Raw genomic sequence first — 17,287 nt, 5'->3', positions numbered from 1 at the left:
AAACATAAATACCTTTCTATCCTAAGTCTGGAGTACTCATAACTTATTGCGGGTTTTGAAAGTTGTCTGCCTGTTGTTATGTGGCAGCATGAGCACTCTGCGCAGACTGCCGTCTGTGACTTGGGTGACGTCACTGATTTTGCAGGCATATTCGTAACTGCTGCCAGAGGCAGTCTTGATGCGCATAGAGAACAATTTCAGTTCTTTGCGCATGTCTTCAGGGCGCTGCTTTCTCCCTCTGCTGATGAAGCGCATGCAAATTCTGCTATGCGCGCTTCATCATTGACCTGTAATAACACGCCCCCCAGCCAATCATGTTAGAAGGAGACGCACGGACAAAATTTATTGCAGTATGCTGGGGACTGCAAACAAGCTTCTGTAAGCGCTTGCGGTGCGCAGCGAGGGGACAATATATATTAATCCCAGCAGGCTACGGTGAGGCACAATGCAAAAGCTCACTTTATACACAGGCGCTCCTGGGTTTTCTTATTCTTCGCACATGCGCAATAAGGGGTAAGAGGAAAAGGAAGCATTCCCAACCTTACGAAGATGGCGCCTGCGTGCCTGAAAATGCGAGCCGAACAAGGACTGTGATTCTATGCGATTGGATTGGCATATGTGATTTGAAACTATAGTGATTTAGGAGGACTTGGGAAGTACATTACAGAGAGATAGGTGATTATTTTTGCCTTTCCTTCTCCTTTAAGGCCAAGCAGCCAGTTGTTGAGTAGAACAGATAAAGCAGTACCAGAGTTTTCTCCATGAAAGGTCATACATTCACTTGGCCTAACGATGAACTTTAACAGAAAACCTACTGAAAGAGGCTGTGAAGATACCTACACAATAGTTATTTGGGTTTATATCAAAGCTATGACCTATCAAAAACTTTTCAATTTGGGTTCAGACAAATGCATATAATAGACAGTCATTGTCTTTAGCAGGCAAACTTGTATCTAAACCATTTGCCGTTGTTTGGTCCTGACCATTGCCCAATTGTCTCAACCAAAGTTTTTTTTTTTAATACAGAATTAGTCTATTTTATTTGCAACAAGAATACTATTGTTGAACATGTTTTATGTAATTTCTGCATCACTAGATCTTACCTGCAGAGCCTCTTGCCTGCTGTAGAATTCATTCTCTTCTGGTGGCTTAATGAGGTAGCAATGATTACAACACTTCTTTAATTCCATCATAATATTCAAAAATCCTGAAGTACTGCCCTTAGATCCCTTGCTTAGTGCCTTGTAATTCCTTGTTAAGATCCATCTAAGAAAAACAAAGTATTACTTCACATAACTGCAGGCTCTCATCCAGCCTTCATAAACAAACATTCTCCCCAAAGGAAACTTCATATTTCCCCATCAGTCATAACAAAAAAACAACTATCCATGTGTTCTCAAAATGGGACCAGGGAAAATTGACATGCTAATATTCTTCAAATGAGAATATTTCAACTTATTTCCAACCTGAATGTGTAAAGTAGACTGAGAGCAAGATAAACCAAAGGCTGAAAAAGTAGGAATCAGTACAAATACGATTTGGTTTATCCTGTCATTTTGTGATCCACACAGAATCTACGATTATTCAAATTTTTGAAAATGATTCAATTTTCTCTGTAATAAATGTTGCAGTCCAAAAAAGTGGATCAGGATGCATTTCACTGCATGTTGTACCTGTATAACTATACATGTGACAAATAAATACCGGTAATCTTATCTATCAAATAAAACAGTAGTAAAAGAGTAGTTTGTATTTGATCCCAACTAAGATTGTTAATTGATAATTAATCCCTATTGGAGGCAAAACCAGCCTAATGGGTCTATTTAATGTTTAAATGATTTTCTAGTAGCCTTAAAATATGGAGATTCATATTACAGAAAGATCCCATATCGAGAAATCCCCACGGTTTTAAGCATTCTGGATAAAAGACCCCATACCTGTATTACTTTTAGGGATGCATCGAATCCACTATTTTGGATTCGGACGAACCCCCGAAAACCTTCGCGAAAGATTTGGCCGAACGCTGAACTGAATCCGAATTTGCATATGCAAATTAGGGGTGAGAAGGGGAAAACATTTTTTACTTCACACAATTTTCCTCCCTTCCCCAAACTTGCATATACAAATTAGGATTCGGTTCATCGCTAATTACTTTAGTCTCCTTATTTGATTTTACAAGTACATATGATTTCCTTGTCTGCGTGTACTTTTGTTCATTAAAGCACTGTGTATCCTTGTAGCACTTTATAAAGTTCTACATACATAAAATGTAACAGAAATGAAAGTGCAATTTAATGATCTCTCCTAACTTCTAAACTTACTTATAGTACTGTTTTTGCGAAGCACTCATCTCAACTCTTAAAATTTGTTCCACTTTAGCAGGTAAAGATTTTTCCACATCTTTCTTCACCCTCCTCAGTAGGAATGGCTCAAGCTCTTTGTGAAGACTGGCATAGCCATATTCTCGGCCTTTTCCGTGCTCTTCTTCAAAGTTTTCCCAGGAGGAAAATCTGCAAACACCAACCAAACAATATTATATAAAGAGTTACAGGTCTGAAAACAAGACTCACTATTTCTGCAAATGTTCTGAAACCTACTTTTCAGGCATGATGAAGTGAAGCAAAGACCAGAGCTCTTTTAGTGAATTTTGCAAAGGAGTTCCAGTGATCAAGAGGCGGTGATTAGACTTGAAGTCTATCAGTGTCTTATACAGTAATGAATCATCATTTTTTAACCGATGTGCTTCGTCAACTCCTATAAAAGCCCAGTTAACACCACCTAGAAAAGACTGAGGGGGAGAAAAAAGGGTTACATTTTAATATTAAGAATATTATTTGCAAATTCTATACTGTAGTAATGATTGCTTTTAATTAACCAGATCTCATTCCTATGATCAATACAAATATTCAACCAGGCACTTCACCTTCTTTTACTAATTCAAATCAAATGGTTATAGAAACATAGAAAGACACACTATGGGGCAGATTTATCAAAGGTCGAGCTAGAGTTTTTTTTTACCTCGAATGAACTCGAATGACCTCGAAGCTTGAATAGTATCTGATTTAAGAAAAAACTTGAACGTCTAGAACTCAAACGAACATTACCGACCCAAAAACTTGAATCAAATTCAAATTCGACTAAACTTGAATCAAGTTTTTTCTCCAAAAAAAAAAAAAAAATGAGAATGTCAGGAAGCCTATTAACATCTTCAAATGTGTCATTGGACCTCTGCCATTGTCTTCTACATGAACTCAGCAGGTTTTAGCTGGCGTACTATCAAATTCAATTTGTTCCCAGGGTCAAGGTATGATAAATAAGCATGCACCGAATCCAGTATTTGGTTCGGTATTCGCCAAACCAAAACCAAATCCTTAAAATTATGTGACTTTTCGTCACAAAACAAGGAAGTAAAAAAATGTTTTTCCTTCCCCTCACTGATTTGCATATGCAAATTATGGTTCGGTATTCAGCTGAATGGTTCACAAAGGATTCGGGGGAATTTGATAATAATGGATTCGGTGCATCCCTAATGATAAATCTCGAATTCTAGTTTGGATTATTCCAAACTCGAATTTGTGATGTTTGACCGAAAATCGAACTCGAAAATTCGAATTTACAATTTGAACCTTAATAAATCTGCCCCTATAAGTTAATATACCTGGATAATAAAAACCTAACCTTTACTAATTACTAGCTAAAGAAAACCAGCAATTGCCTGGGAAAGCTGATATTACAGTTCTAAAATAAAAGTTAAAAAAAACATTAAAAACATTTGCACTGCTATAGAGTTCCCCAGTGTCTCCAGTGCTATGATATGGCACAATCTCATTGGTCAGACCTGTCAATTTAGGGGTGCAAGGATGGTAGATTGAAGCGAGTGACTTCGAAAACCCTAGGTACATGATGCAGCTGAGTAGTTCTACAATACTATGGAATGGCACAGCCTCATTGGTCAGATGAACAGGCCTGTGATTTTGTACTAAACAGATAGCAGGCCTAAAGCTAACACGAAACACGGTAACTGCACATGGTGCCCAATGTATTTTTTTTTTTTTTTTTATTGGCAAAAAAATGTAGTTGTTCAGCTCTTCATACACAAGAGGATAGTTCCTGAGAAGTTTTGTTGCATAGGGTTATATGCTGTTTAAACCCAAAGAAAGTAAAAAACATATAATGTACTGTTGCAGAGGGGTTGTGACTAGCCCCTAGCTGTGCCCAAATACAGATCATTTTAGTTTTTGGGGCACAAGCCAAAAAATTCCCAACTCATGCATTGCTGCTGGCTATAGAGCATATAGGGGTTATATAATAAAAAAAAAAGTTTGCCCAGGAGCAGTAACCCATAGCAACCAATCAATAGGTAGAAATTTACTGGTGATCAGTTTAAAAGCAAACATCTTATTGGTCGCAATGGGTTTCTGCTACTGAGCAAAATGAGTGCCTTTTATTGCATATGGGAGTTAGAGTTTCAACTTGTGAAGCAGGAGTAATAAGGAGTCATTCTGAAGGAAAGGGGAAGTCAGCAGTGGGATTCCAATGCCAAAGGCAAATTGTAAAGATTACTCAATACACCCATTTGTGAACCTTAAGGGGAACACAACTTTAACAGTAGCAGGTCAATAATCAGACAAGTAATATAGGGTTGTTGAGGAAAAGAGAATGAGAACATCGAAACACTAGAAGATTCATAAATAGTCGTTTTAAGAAAGCATACAACTAGTTCTTTACCTTGTCCTTTAGCAATATTTCATATGTGGTAAGCAGCACATTCAATTTTAATCTCTTAGTCTGGGGATGCATCCATTCATGAGTTCTGATCTAGAATTAAAACAATCCATTTCATTTTCACAGACATTTTCACATTTGTTTTGTACACGCTTGATCTAATGGTGTTTACAGTAGTTTTTATAAATCTTAACTGACATAAGTCAAAAAACTGCAACTTAAAATTTCTGGAAATAGTTTTCTGCAAAGCCTTTAAATATCAACAGAAGCATTATACTTAACTAGATAAACTACAAAATCTGGGGGCAGATTGCCTTCATACATTTATTTTTCATTGTCAAAATCTATGCCGATTATATAGCAAGGGAAAGCAACATTAAAGGAATTGTTCAGTGTAAAAATAAAAACTGGGTAAGTAGATCGTATGTGAAAAAAAAAGTGTTGCTAATATAGTTAGTTAGCCAAAAATGTAATGTATAAAGGCTGGAGTGACTGGATGTGTAACATAATAGCCAGAACACTACTTCCTGCTTTTCAGCTCTCTTGGTTTACACTGACTGGTTACTAGGCAGTAACCAATCAGCGACTTGAGGGGGGGCACATGGGTCATATCTGTTGCTTTAGAATCTGAGCTGAATGCTAAGGATCAATTGCAAACTCACTGAACAGTTATGTCCCATGTGGCCCCCCTTCAAGACTAGAGAGTTATAGAGCTGAAAAGCAGGAAGTAGTGTTCTGGCTATTATGTTAGACACCCAGTCACTCTTGTCTTTATACATTACATTTTTGGCTGACTAACTATATTAGAAACACATTTTATTTTGCACGGCCTGTCTATTTACACAGTTTTTACTTTCACACTGAACTGTTCCTTTAAACATACAGTTTAAATAATGTATTGTTAGACAAAGGGAACCTGAGAAAACACAAACAGCTTTAAAGGTATTCAAAAGGTATCCAACACTTTATCACCTACAGTTAATATTTGGACAGACAACTAATTTTGGTTCTGTACATTGCCACAATGAATTTTAAATGAAACAACTCAGATGCAGTTGAACTGCAGACTTTCATCTTTAATTCAGTGAGTTGAACAAAAAGATTGCATAAAAATGTGAGTAACTAAAATCTTTTTTTAACACAATCACTTCATTTCAGGGGCTCAAATTTAATTGGGCTAATTAAAAAACTGAAAATAAAATGTTCATTTCTAATACTTAGTTAAAAACCATTTGCTGGCAATGACAGTCTGAAGTCTTGAACTCATGGACATCACCAGGTTCTGGGTTTCCTCCTTTTTAATGCTCTGCCAGGCCTTTACTGCAGCGGCTTTCAGTTGCGGTTTGTTTGTGGGCTTTTCTGTCCGAAGTTTAGTCTTTAACAAGTGAAATGCAGCTCAATTGGGTTCAGATCAGGTGACTCCTGGGTTGCTTTGGCTGTATGTTTTGGGTCATTGTCCAATCTAGCCTTTCTATTCTTGATGCTCATGAGTGGCTTGAATCTTGCAGTGCACCCTCTGTATTTACTTTCATGCAGTCTTCTCTTCCTGATAGACTTGGATATTGATACGCCTACCTCCTGGAGAGTGTTGTTCACTTGTTTGGCTGTTGTGAAGGAGTTTCTCTTCACCATGGAAATGATTCTGAGATCATCCACCACTGTTGTCTTCTGTGGACATCCAGGTCTTTTTGCGTTGCTGAGTTCACCAGTGCTTTCTTTCTTTCTCAGGATGCACCAAACTGTAGATTTTGGCACTTTTAATATTGTAGCAATTTCTCGGATGGGCTTTTTCTGTTTTTGCAGCTTTAGTATGGCTTGTTTAACCCGCATGGAGCGCTCCTTTGACCGCATGTTGTCTGTTCACAGCAAAATCTTCCACATACAAACACCTCCCCCCCTCAAATCAACTCCAGGGCTTTTATCTGCTTCATTGATAATGACATAAAGGAATTACCCACACCTGCCAATGAAATTGCTTTTAAGACAATTGTCCAATTACTTTTGAGCCCCTGAAATGAAGTGATTGTTTTAAAAAAAAAAAAAAAAAGGCTTTATTTCCTCATATTTTTATGCAATCTTTTTGTTCACCCCACTGAATTAAAGCTAAAAGTCTGCAGTTCAACTGCATCTGAGCAGTTTCATTTAAAATCATTGTGGTAATGTACAGAACCAAAATTAGAAAAAAAAGTTGTCTGTTCAAAGATTTATGGACCGAATTGTATATAAACTGCCCCCTTAGCTATTCAACAAATCGATCATTCGAATCAGCTGGTTGATCACAAACAGGGTTTGTTGCGCTCAGAATCCACTAGATACTAAAAATTACAATGAGAGTGAAGTAGTCTCCACAAAGATTCTCTAAAATGCTGTGCTGTACCCATCAGAAATTACAGATGAGAAAAAAAAAGTTTAAATATATCTCTGAAATTGGTTACAAAGCCATTTCTAAGATACTGGACGGGATAGAAAACTAATGTTGAAGGCACCTGTGAAGTAGAAGTTTATGTCAGGGGATATAACTGCAGCAGATCTATTGCATATTTTCAGAAGAGTAGGGATGTTTTCTTGTGGCTTACTGATGAAGAATAGGAAATCATCCCAAAACACTTCTTATGGATCCAATTTAACTATAATGGAACCTATTTTTAGTCCTTTAAAGTCAGAGGTTTCTAATAGGTGTTTGATAAGAGTGGCTGGTGTATAGCTTTTAACATTGTTTGAGAAATTCTGGCGCAATGCTTTTACTAGGGGATTCCCTTTTGCAAAATCCAACGGACATATAATGAAGTTTCTAGGAAAGAATCTATTAAAATTTTAGATTCACTGAATCTATTTAAATTTCTTGATTGGTAGGAGTTGGGTGTGCAGGATCTCTCTTCTCAGAATAATAAACAGTTCAATGTATAGGTTCCCTTTGACTAATTTGTTTAGTTTAAATAGCAGAAATAATCTGAATTGTCTCCAGTAATTCTTAATTGACTTAACTTACCATATTCCTACTGTTTATATCTCCCAAGTAAACAACAAAATTCATTAAAGGAGCCCAAATCTCAATTTCTCTTTGCCAAGAGGTAAGTGTAGAGAGTGGAACAACAAGAAGAAAGGGCCCGTACAGCTGGTGTTCATGAAATAGATAGTTTAAAAAAGAAATTGTCTGTATTGTTTTTCCTAGGCCCATTTCATCAGCCAAGATACAACTGTTTCCCCTGCAAAAATAAAATGAATAAGTAACAAAGTGCTTTGTCATTCTAGCAACATACAATCAATGCGGTTTGTATTAGATTCCATCTACCCTATTAGCCAGTTAAACGTTCAATGTTTGAAAGAGAGATGGAACCAATTAGACCAATTCAAGAAAAGATGCACTTTATAATAAATGAATAAACACAAGTGAATTAGCGCCGACTATCTTGTTTAATTAAGAAAACAATATCTACTTCTCATAAGCATCATACAACAAAGAAGTAGAAGTATTGATTTAAAAATAAAAAATAAATATCTTACTTGCACCATGAATGAGCTAGCCAGTTTAACCCATCCAATTGATAATCTCTGAGCTCCAACTGTTTATTCCCACCAATGTATGATGGTTGTTTTTTCAAGGCTACAAATCTAGGTCTCTGCTTTAAAACCTATAAAGAACGAATAGACAATTGAGAGACTGCATGCAAGGTATGTATGTTGAATTCAAGATAAGACAAGACACAAATGTACAGTTACTCTGCCGAGTGAAGATACGGGGAGTAATTTATTAACAGTTGTGAATTTTGCAACTTTCCTAGTAGCCCATAGCAATTTGTTTGCAATGAGTTGCTATGGGTTTTTACACGATACTGTACAAACATTGCAACTTGTACAGGTATAGACCTATTATCCAGAATGCTCGGGACCTGGGGCTTTCCAGATAATGGATCTTTCTGTAATTTGGATCTTCATTCCTTAAAAAGGAGAAGGAAAGCTATGGAGGCATTTTATTGCCAACAGATTAGCTGCAATAGTGCAAGCTAGAATGCTATATTTATTCTATAGAATGTTTTACTATACCTGAGTAAAAAGCTCTAGAAACTCTCTGTTTGTTTAGAATAGGAGCTGCAGTATTAATGTGGTGTGACATCACTTCCTGCCTGAGTCTCTCCCTGCTCTGGGCTCAGATTACAGTAGAGAAGGGAGGGGGGTGGGGAAGAGGAGCAAACTGAGCATGCTCTTGCCCAGGGCAATGAGGTTTAAGCTGAAAACAGGAAGTCTGATACAGAAGCCCATGAGTACACAATAGAAGGAAAGAAATGCAGTGTTTCTTTTGACAGGGGACTCAGAGCAACATTACTTTGGGGGTTTACTGGTATATTTAGATGGGCCTTTCTGATAAGGTTTACTTAGTTTTAATCTTTCCTTCTCCTTTAATGGGACAAAATTAGCATAAATTATTTTTTTCTTGTAAACTCTTGGGTATGACATTTTTTGTCTAGTGTTACTGATTAAAAATATATGTGAATTTAGTTTTTTTTTGCAATAAAAAATGCAGAATAAACTTTCACTCCATCTCACATTTTTGGTTATTGTGGGAGCAGGAGAACACAATCAAATCTCAGTTCAGTTATATCCATTGTATAAGCCCTACCTGTAAACAAAAAGTACAGCTGGGGAAAGGGAATGTCTAGTAGTATAGATAAAAACAAACTTATGGCTATTCCATTGGACACACTAGACATTCTCCACTTGAGCAGCATCACACATGTACCACATGCCCTAGAAATAAAATACCACTCCTGCTAGACTGATAGCAGCTTATACTGATTGAGGATGCTTAAAAATTTTTATTTGCTAACAGCTCAGACAGAAAAGGCTGCTGCCAACTCAAAAGGGCTAAGAAACCGAATAAGTCGAGCCCCTCCTTCCATCAGTTTCAGTCACCTGCTCATGCAGACAGGAGCTTTATACCAGCATTATTCCGGTATGCAATGCTTCCTTGCCCATTTAAATTAAACATTTTGAAGACTTACAAACAAAGCCTTCTTTAATTGGTTCATATGTTGAACATAGATGTATACTGGCAAATGAATTCATCTATATGATGTCACGCAGAATGTCATTTTTCATAAATTGGTCATATACATCAACAGTGTGTCTTACCTTACACTCTTTAAAAGGAATAGTCTTCGATTGATTTCGACTAATATATTCATCAATCCGTGCCTGAAATTTCTTAGCAATGAGTGCCCCATCCTCCCAACTGCATTCTGAATAAGGAAGCCCTTGCCATTTGCAGAAATAATCTGGATATCCTGCTGCTGATTTCTGATTTGAATGCGCTGGAAAAAAAATTTAAGTTTTTCATTATTAGTATCTAACTTGGTTAAAGAATCCTCTCAGATACAAACTACACAATACACATACATAAAATGAAGAACATTATACACATTATATATAACATTGCATTATTCACATTATAGTGCATGATATCCACTCCCCCCCCCCCATTCATAACACAGGAGTGCACACAAATAATTTAAAAATAACAGCTATACATTTTCCGTCCAGTATAGAGCTTGCTTTACCTATGATGCGCTCCACTATCTGATACTGTTTATGGAGATCATCAATAAGTTCTTGCTGACAATTATAATACTCAATATCTTCTGGAGATGCTGATTTTAACCTGTAAGTAACAAAGAACAATGTATAATTAACTTAAGCAATTACCAAAACAACACATACTTTTTCCATAAAAAGTAGTTTAATTACCATCTTTTTTTTTCCTGCTCTTTCTTTTTGTAGTTATCAAGCTTTTTCATTCCTTTTACAGTTTGCTGTTTTAGAGTTTCTTCTGTTTCCCATGTATTGTGAATACTGGACCAGCCTTTCCACTTTAAAAAATACTGAGTCTCTCCGGCCTCTTTTGCCTCATTAAAATCTGCATTTGGATCTCCATCGGCCTCTATTGCATAAATGGTTGTGGTGCCACCGGTAGCTAAGAAGGAACAATATTTTACATTTACCTAAATGTAAGAATTCCGAAAACACCTATAAATTTCTTATGAACTATGGCTACTTGTGGCAGCAATCAAAACACTAATATACAGATCACCAGAAGGCTTTTCCAGTACAGGTATGGGACCTGTTATATAGAATGCTCGGGACAAGGGGTTTTCCAGATAATGAAACCGTAATTTGGATCTTCATACCTGACATCTACTAGAAAATCATGTAAACATTAAATAAACCCAATAGGCTGGTTTGGATCAAAAACAAGATACTGTTTTATTACTACAGAGAAAATGAAATCACTTCAAAAAATTTGGATTATTCGGATAAATGGAGTCTACGGGATACAGACTTTCTGTAATTCAAAGCATTCTGGATAATGGGTTTCTGGATAACAGATCTCATACCTGTACTGCAAAAGCCTTCTGGTGATCCGAATATTAGTGTTTTGATTGCTGCCACAAGTAGCCCTATAGCCCTTAAAAACAATATGTCAATATTTCTATACAAACTTGCTTTATACTTCTAGAATACATAATTTCTATAAATATTGGAATTTGTTTTAATTAAGAGTTTTAACACATTTAATAAAATTTTAATTTTACCTCCTTTACGACCAAATCGAGAATCCATTACTCTTTCGATCGTTTCAAATTCATCTTCTTCTGGCTGAGGTACATCTTCGCCAACGACTTCTAGCAAATCATCAGAATCTGTCTTCATCTCCTCATCTTCTTTATAACTAACGTTTACTGTAGCTTGTCGTCTAGATACCTTTTTATTATAGTCATCATAATCATCATCAGATGAATCTACTTCTCTCTTCTTTTGGCCAGCACTGTTCTTTCCATTTTTTGCTTTAGATCTGGACAAAAATAAAATAAAAAAGTTTGGTTAGGCATGATATTTTTCTAATGCCCCAGTTGATGTAAAATGATGAACAGTGTGCTGAAGGGATAGGGTTGTCGACTGGTAAAAAGTTATGTTTTAATGAAACAAAAATTGTTCAAGACATTACCCAGATACTGATGATGCAGAAAGAAACCACAAAAGGCATTATAATCCATGTTTATTTTTTAAGATAAACAAGATATATTTACCCCGTTTTTCGAAAATTTAAGTTTAATGTCCCCTGTCTCTGGTGTTTGAGTCTGGCAGTTCAGTAATTCAGACGCAGATTCTAAACGGTTACAATTTTGCAACATTTAGTTGGTACATTTCTCAGCAGCATCTGGAATATTAGCAACTATTATATCAATTCTAGGGCTGGAAGGAATCCAGGATTCGGTTCGGGATTCTGCCTTTTTCAGCAGCATTCGGATTCGGCCAAATCCTTCTGCCTGGCCGAACCGAATTCGAATTTGCATACGCAAATTAGGGGCGGGGAGGGAAATTACGTGACTTTTTGTCACAAAACAAGGAAGTAAATAAAAGTTTTCCCCTTCCCATCCCTAATTTGCATATGCAAATTAGGATTTGGAAAACAGCCAAATCTTTCATGAAGGATTTGGGGGTTCGGCTGAATCCAAAATTCAAGTCCAACAGCTGTCTCTAGTTAAACTCAGGGATTGTGCTCAGCAAGGACAAAGAAGAAACTTATTAACTAATGGATCAGTTTATAGAGTTGGCGACCCCCCCTCCCCCCAGAGCTGCTTCAAAAAGACATAAGTGAAAAATTAAAACTTACACTTTACTACTGGAAAAATTATCACAAATAGAAAATGGAAAGTAATTGGAAAAACATTTTAATTCTGGTGAACGGTCTGAAACTAACTGAAGTTAGTTTATGTCACCCAGACATAAATAGTTGTGCAATAAAAGTTATTTTCAAATTAAACAAGAAACCTAAATTCTTTTTTCTATTAAAACATCCATACCGGTTATAAACACATTTAAACATCTCAGCTGTCGATAATATACTGCCTGGCCCTCCTCCAAGCCTTAGACATAGAGGCGGGGCAAGCAATTACTTTCACTTTCTAGATGTCACTGCTCTCACCACATTCCCCCACGCTCCTTGCCATCTAATTGTGAAACCAGGGCATGGGCATCAGGTCCCCCATTCTGGGGCATACATTTTGGCAAGATACAACGCTTGCCTTAATAACAGTGTTCTCAAGCTTGCACCTGTCTGCTTGCTGTGATTGTGAATTCCAAGACTAAAAGAAACAAGATTTAAATAATTTAAGCAGTGAAAGCGTTTATTTTGTTTGACTAACATCATAATACAGGGGTTGGAATTATTTTTTAGGGTGACAGGTCCCCTTTAATTAATTTCAATTCCTAGATCACAAACCCAATTCCCAGACCTTACCAAGGTCCCCTGAGAAAAAGAAAACATAAATGGATGAGGCATGTCCGATGAACAGGTATGGCAGAAGCTACCGTGTTAATCTTAATTTTCAAATCACCAAAGGAAAAGGTGGCCTGTTCACTTTATACAACTGGGAGCAGCAGCTGCAGTAAATGAAACCCAGAAGCAAACTACAGCTCTCGATACATGAATAGAATGTAACCATTTACACAACTATAGCAACAATCCTAGTACTTTCAACAATTGATTCTAGTACAGGTATTGGACTATTATCCAGAATTCTCAGAACGTGGGGTTTTCCAGATAACGGATCGTTCCGTAATCTGGATCTTCATACCTTAAATTTAGTAGAAAATTATGTAAACATTAAATAAACGCAACAGGCTGGTTTTGCTTCCGATAAGGATTAATTATATCTTTGCTTGGATCAAGTAAAAAAAGGGGCAAGGCTGTGAGAATACAGTTAGTTAGCCAAAAATGTAATCTATAAAGGCTGGAGTGTCTAATCCAACTTGCTTTACATCTTTCTAACTCTTAGTTAGTCAGCAACTTGAAGGTCAGATGACCCATATTATTAACATGTATTTATATAGCGCCAACATATTTCGTAGAACTGATATGCCCCCTGCCCCTTCCCACTCAGTGGTTACTAACCGGTAACCAATCAGAGAGCTGCAAAGCAGGAAGTAGTTTTCTGACTATTATGTTACACATCCAGCCTTTATACATTACATTTTTGGCTAACTTACTATATAGAAAACATCTTTTATTTTGCACAGCCTAACTATTTACCCTGTTTTTATTTCTACACTGAACAATTCCTTTAAGATTGCTTGTGCTTTTTGGCCACGTGAGAGTTTACTAATCATGATTGCTCGTGCCAAAAAGCATGTGCAATCATAAAAGGGCCCCAATTTGTTCTTCTATTTATAATAAAATGTGCGTTATATCTAGCTGCATTTCATTTTAACAAACTATCATATTTTAACATTTGGAAAATTGGTAGAACAGATAAATGTTAAATATAAAAAAAAATCTAAGACATAACCAAGTACAAAATCCAAAGAGGAGGGGGAAAGCAATTAACCATTTTGGATACTCTCTTAGCAATAGAGGTGTATTACATGTCAAGGTGGCATAGTATGTGTAGAAACTTCTTTAAAGGGCAAGGGTAATAAACTAGATTGCTGAAATTGCAAACTGGACAGCTGCTGAATAAAAAGCTCAAAAACCTAATAATAAAAACAGAAAACCAATTGCAAATAGTCTAAGAGTGTCACTCTCTACATTATGCTAAAACTCAAAGGTAAACAACCCCATTAAGTTCTTATGAACATAACAGACTGGGAGTGTATGTTTAGACGTTAGATGTTGGCTGAGAGCAGCGGAACTAGAACACACTTCCCTGTAACCAAGGCTTTGGGTTGAAAGATGGACAAGATACAAACTTTAGAAATCAGTGCACTGTGTATAAAGCTATATGTACTATAGCTTGCATGGGTGCAGGTAAAAAAGTTCATGCAATAGCAGCACATAGCACAACACCCATCAAGATTATGTGCAAAAAAATTTATTAAAGATCTTTTTGCACAAAAACATGATAAGTGCGGTAGTTTGTCCTGTTATATTATATACACACACACACAGAAAAAAGTCCACAAAATCCAAGGCTTGAATTGCAAATAAATGTAGAGGAAAAGTCGCACTCGCAGGTCTTATGAATGCTGTAAGGGTACTTGAGAAAGGCTACTAGCCGAAACGTCATTATCCTGCCATTAAAATTCACTGCATCCATAAGACCTGCGAGTGCGACTCTTCCTCTACATTTATTCACAATTCAAGCTTTGGAGTTTGTGGACTTATTTTCTGTCTGTGTGTATATAATATAGCAAGATAAGTTTTTGTGCAAAAAGATCTTTAATAAATCTTTTTGCACATTATATATATATATATATATATATATATATATATATATATATATATATATATATATATATATTCACTTATGTATAAGAGGAACTCCAAATAGCATAAAGCAAAATAATAAACAAAATGAAATACAAAACCTGCCAAACACTTTCAGCATAACATACTTGCAGTCAAGTTGCCCAAAACAGGCCCATGTCCTTTTTTAACAAACAGATCTGATATGAACAGCTGTTAAAGTTCTGGCCGACTATTGGATATATATGTAACAATACAATTGACAGAGGATTTACCAACAAATTTCCATACTCTAAGAATACAAAGTTGTAACACTTATCAAGGCAGATGTGCAATGCTTTTAAAGAAAAAGCACATAGAAAACTGAAATATACCCTACAATCAAAATAGGGTTTCTACATACTATATTCACGATGAAATGTAATAGTTATGCATATGGAAATAAAATGCATACTGGTGAATACAATGTACTACGATCCTAAAAAAATGCAAATTCCTGTCATCTTATTGAGTGTAATATTATGAAATGCTTGCTGCGCTGTATTGCAATAGACTAATAAACTTACTTTTGGAGCAGAAACCAAGTGACAAAGCAGAAAGCTAGTAACATCAAACTCTATCCCTTACCTGTTTTGAGATTTCTTGTTTTTAACTTTATGGCTTGGTTCATAATCAGATTCGCTGTCCCTACTGCTGCTTTTCTGTCTATCCCCCCCCGTGTCGGAATCTGAACTGGAACTTGCCGATGGAGAGTCACTATGAGAACCTGACCCGGACATCTGCCAATCTTCACTGGACATATTGAGAGGGCGGAAATGATGAAAAGTTATAACATGCATGCTTGACTAGAACACACAGAGACTTGAGCAAACACTAACGGCACCGACACTCTGATTTCTCTGGATTTTTCTATGACAATGAGCCATGTAAGGAAATTGCAGGAATTCAACTTGAAATGTATACTCTAACAAAGAGTCTGATTTGAAGAGAAATCATATGGCAAGATCATAGTCAAGGTCATAGTCCACAGACTGAATGTCATGCAAACTGCTCCCCAACATGCAGTGGCACAGACAACGAAAGCAGGAATACATAGTAGAAGAAATGGAAAGCAATTAGTTTTACCCTTGCCTAAAGGATTGTGGCAGAGCACGTGGGAACCAAAGCTAGCACCTAAGGGTACTATCTGACAAAATGCACAATTCAAATTCAAAGAATTCAAATTGGTTGAGCCCCATAGCAAACAGGTCACAACTTCGAGACAATTTCTTACAACAGTAAGAAATGTCCAGTGCAATAGACTAAAGCAGATGGTCTTTTGGGGCAGACAAGAATGGTAGCTATCTCAAAACAAACAAAAGAAAAACTACTTCGAATCAATTTAAAATAAGGAGGGAAATGTGTCAAGCATCACAAAAATATCACCAACACCCAGAAGCAATTAAGCAATCATGGAGAGGAAAAGCATATTCTAATCTGAATGCACAATTAACATGTAATTACAAATTAGTAGTACTTACTCTTGGCGTTTTTTCTTTTTGTTGTCACTTGAAGAGTCCTCGTCAGATTCATCACTGGTCGATGAATCCTGGAAACACAAAAGTCAAAAAATGCACATCAAAACACAGAATTGTAAATATTTTTATAAAGTACATTAACCCTTTAAGTGCCACAGAACGTAGAATCTACGTTCTGTGGATCAAAGGACCAAAGTGCCACAGATCGTAGATTCTTCGTTCTGCAGCACTTCCGGGTTTGCGAGCGGAGGAGCGGCTGTTAGAGCCGCTCGCTCCGCTCCTTCACGATCCCCTGCCCCTAGACAACGAGCAGAGCAGGGGATCGTGTGGCCCCTGGGGCGCGATCGCCCAGGGGCCCCAAAGCAGCAGCAGGGACGCGTTTCCTATGCGTCCTGCTGCTGCCTGCGCTGCACTTCCGCCCAGCTCCGCCCCACCATGCTTGATGACCGTTGGAGCTGGAGATCTGCTGCGTGGGACCCTTTCTCATCGATCTGATGCATCTACCCCAGGTAAGTGTAACATTTACACACACAAAAACACCAACACACACTTATTACAGTAATATACACTTACATTCACACTTACACACACTCACACATAGATTTTTGGGGATTGGGGGGGTCACACACACTCACAGCACCCATGTACACTTGCACATGCGCACACGTGCAAATAACATGCAATTTACCCGTTGTGCACACGCATATGTACATATATGGCTTTGTGGCTTTTTTTTTTTTTTTTTCTTATCGCATCGTCTCTTTTTGGGCTAAAAAAATGTTTTATTGCCATTCCGAATAGCGTA

At 37.0% G+C, this 17,287-nt stretch overlaps 1 protein-coding gene across 4 annotated transcripts in view; it reads right to left on the bottom strand.

The window, feature by feature from the left end:
- Nucleotides 1–17,287, bottom strand: part of chd1.L (chromodomain helicase DNA binding protein 1 L homeolog) — a 64,360-nt gene that overhangs the window by 34,557 nt on the left and 12,516 nt on the right. For 3 of the 4 annotated variants that reach the window (XM_018264492.2, XM_018264486.2, XM_018264496.2), the window contains exons 5-16: nucleotides 16,486–16,553; nucleotides 15,593–15,757; nucleotides 11,313–11,572; nucleotides 10,468–10,693; nucleotides 10,281–10,381; nucleotides 9,856–10,034; nucleotides 8,230–8,357; nucleotides 7,715–7,931; nucleotides 4,729–4,818; nucleotides 2,598–2,788; nucleotides 2,322–2,510; nucleotides 1,104–1,266 (exon numbers count right to left, since the gene is read on the bottom strand). In XM_018264492.2, the coding sequence (XP_018119981.1) occupies nucleotides 1,104–1,266; nucleotides 2,322–2,510; nucleotides 2,598–2,788; nucleotides 4,729–4,818; nucleotides 7,715–7,931; nucleotides 8,230–8,357; nucleotides 9,856–10,034; nucleotides 10,281–10,381; nucleotides 10,468–10,693; nucleotides 11,313–11,572; nucleotides 15,593–15,757; nucleotides 16,486–16,553 (1,977 nt within the window). The remainder of the gene's footprint in view (nucleotides 1–1,103; nucleotides 1,267–2,321; nucleotides 2,511–2,597; nucleotides 2,789–4,728; nucleotides 4,819–7,714; nucleotides 7,932–8,229; nucleotides 8,358–9,855; nucleotides 10,035–10,280; nucleotides 10,382–10,467; nucleotides 10,694–11,312; nucleotides 11,573–15,592; nucleotides 15,758–16,485; nucleotides 16,554–17,287) is intronic. The other variant, XM_018264501.2, reaches the window with a different exon arrangement.

Source organism: Xenopus laevis, chromosome 1L (assembly GCF_017654675.1).
Source record: "Xenopus laevis strain J_2021 chromosome 1L, Xenopus_laevis_v10.1, whole genome shotgun sequence".
Lineage (NCBI taxonomy): Eukaryota > Metazoa > Chordata > Amphibia > Anura > Pipidae > Xenopus > Xenopus laevis.
Note: the sequence above shows the minus strand (reverse complement) of the source record. Positions and strands in the feature narration are given on the sequence as shown.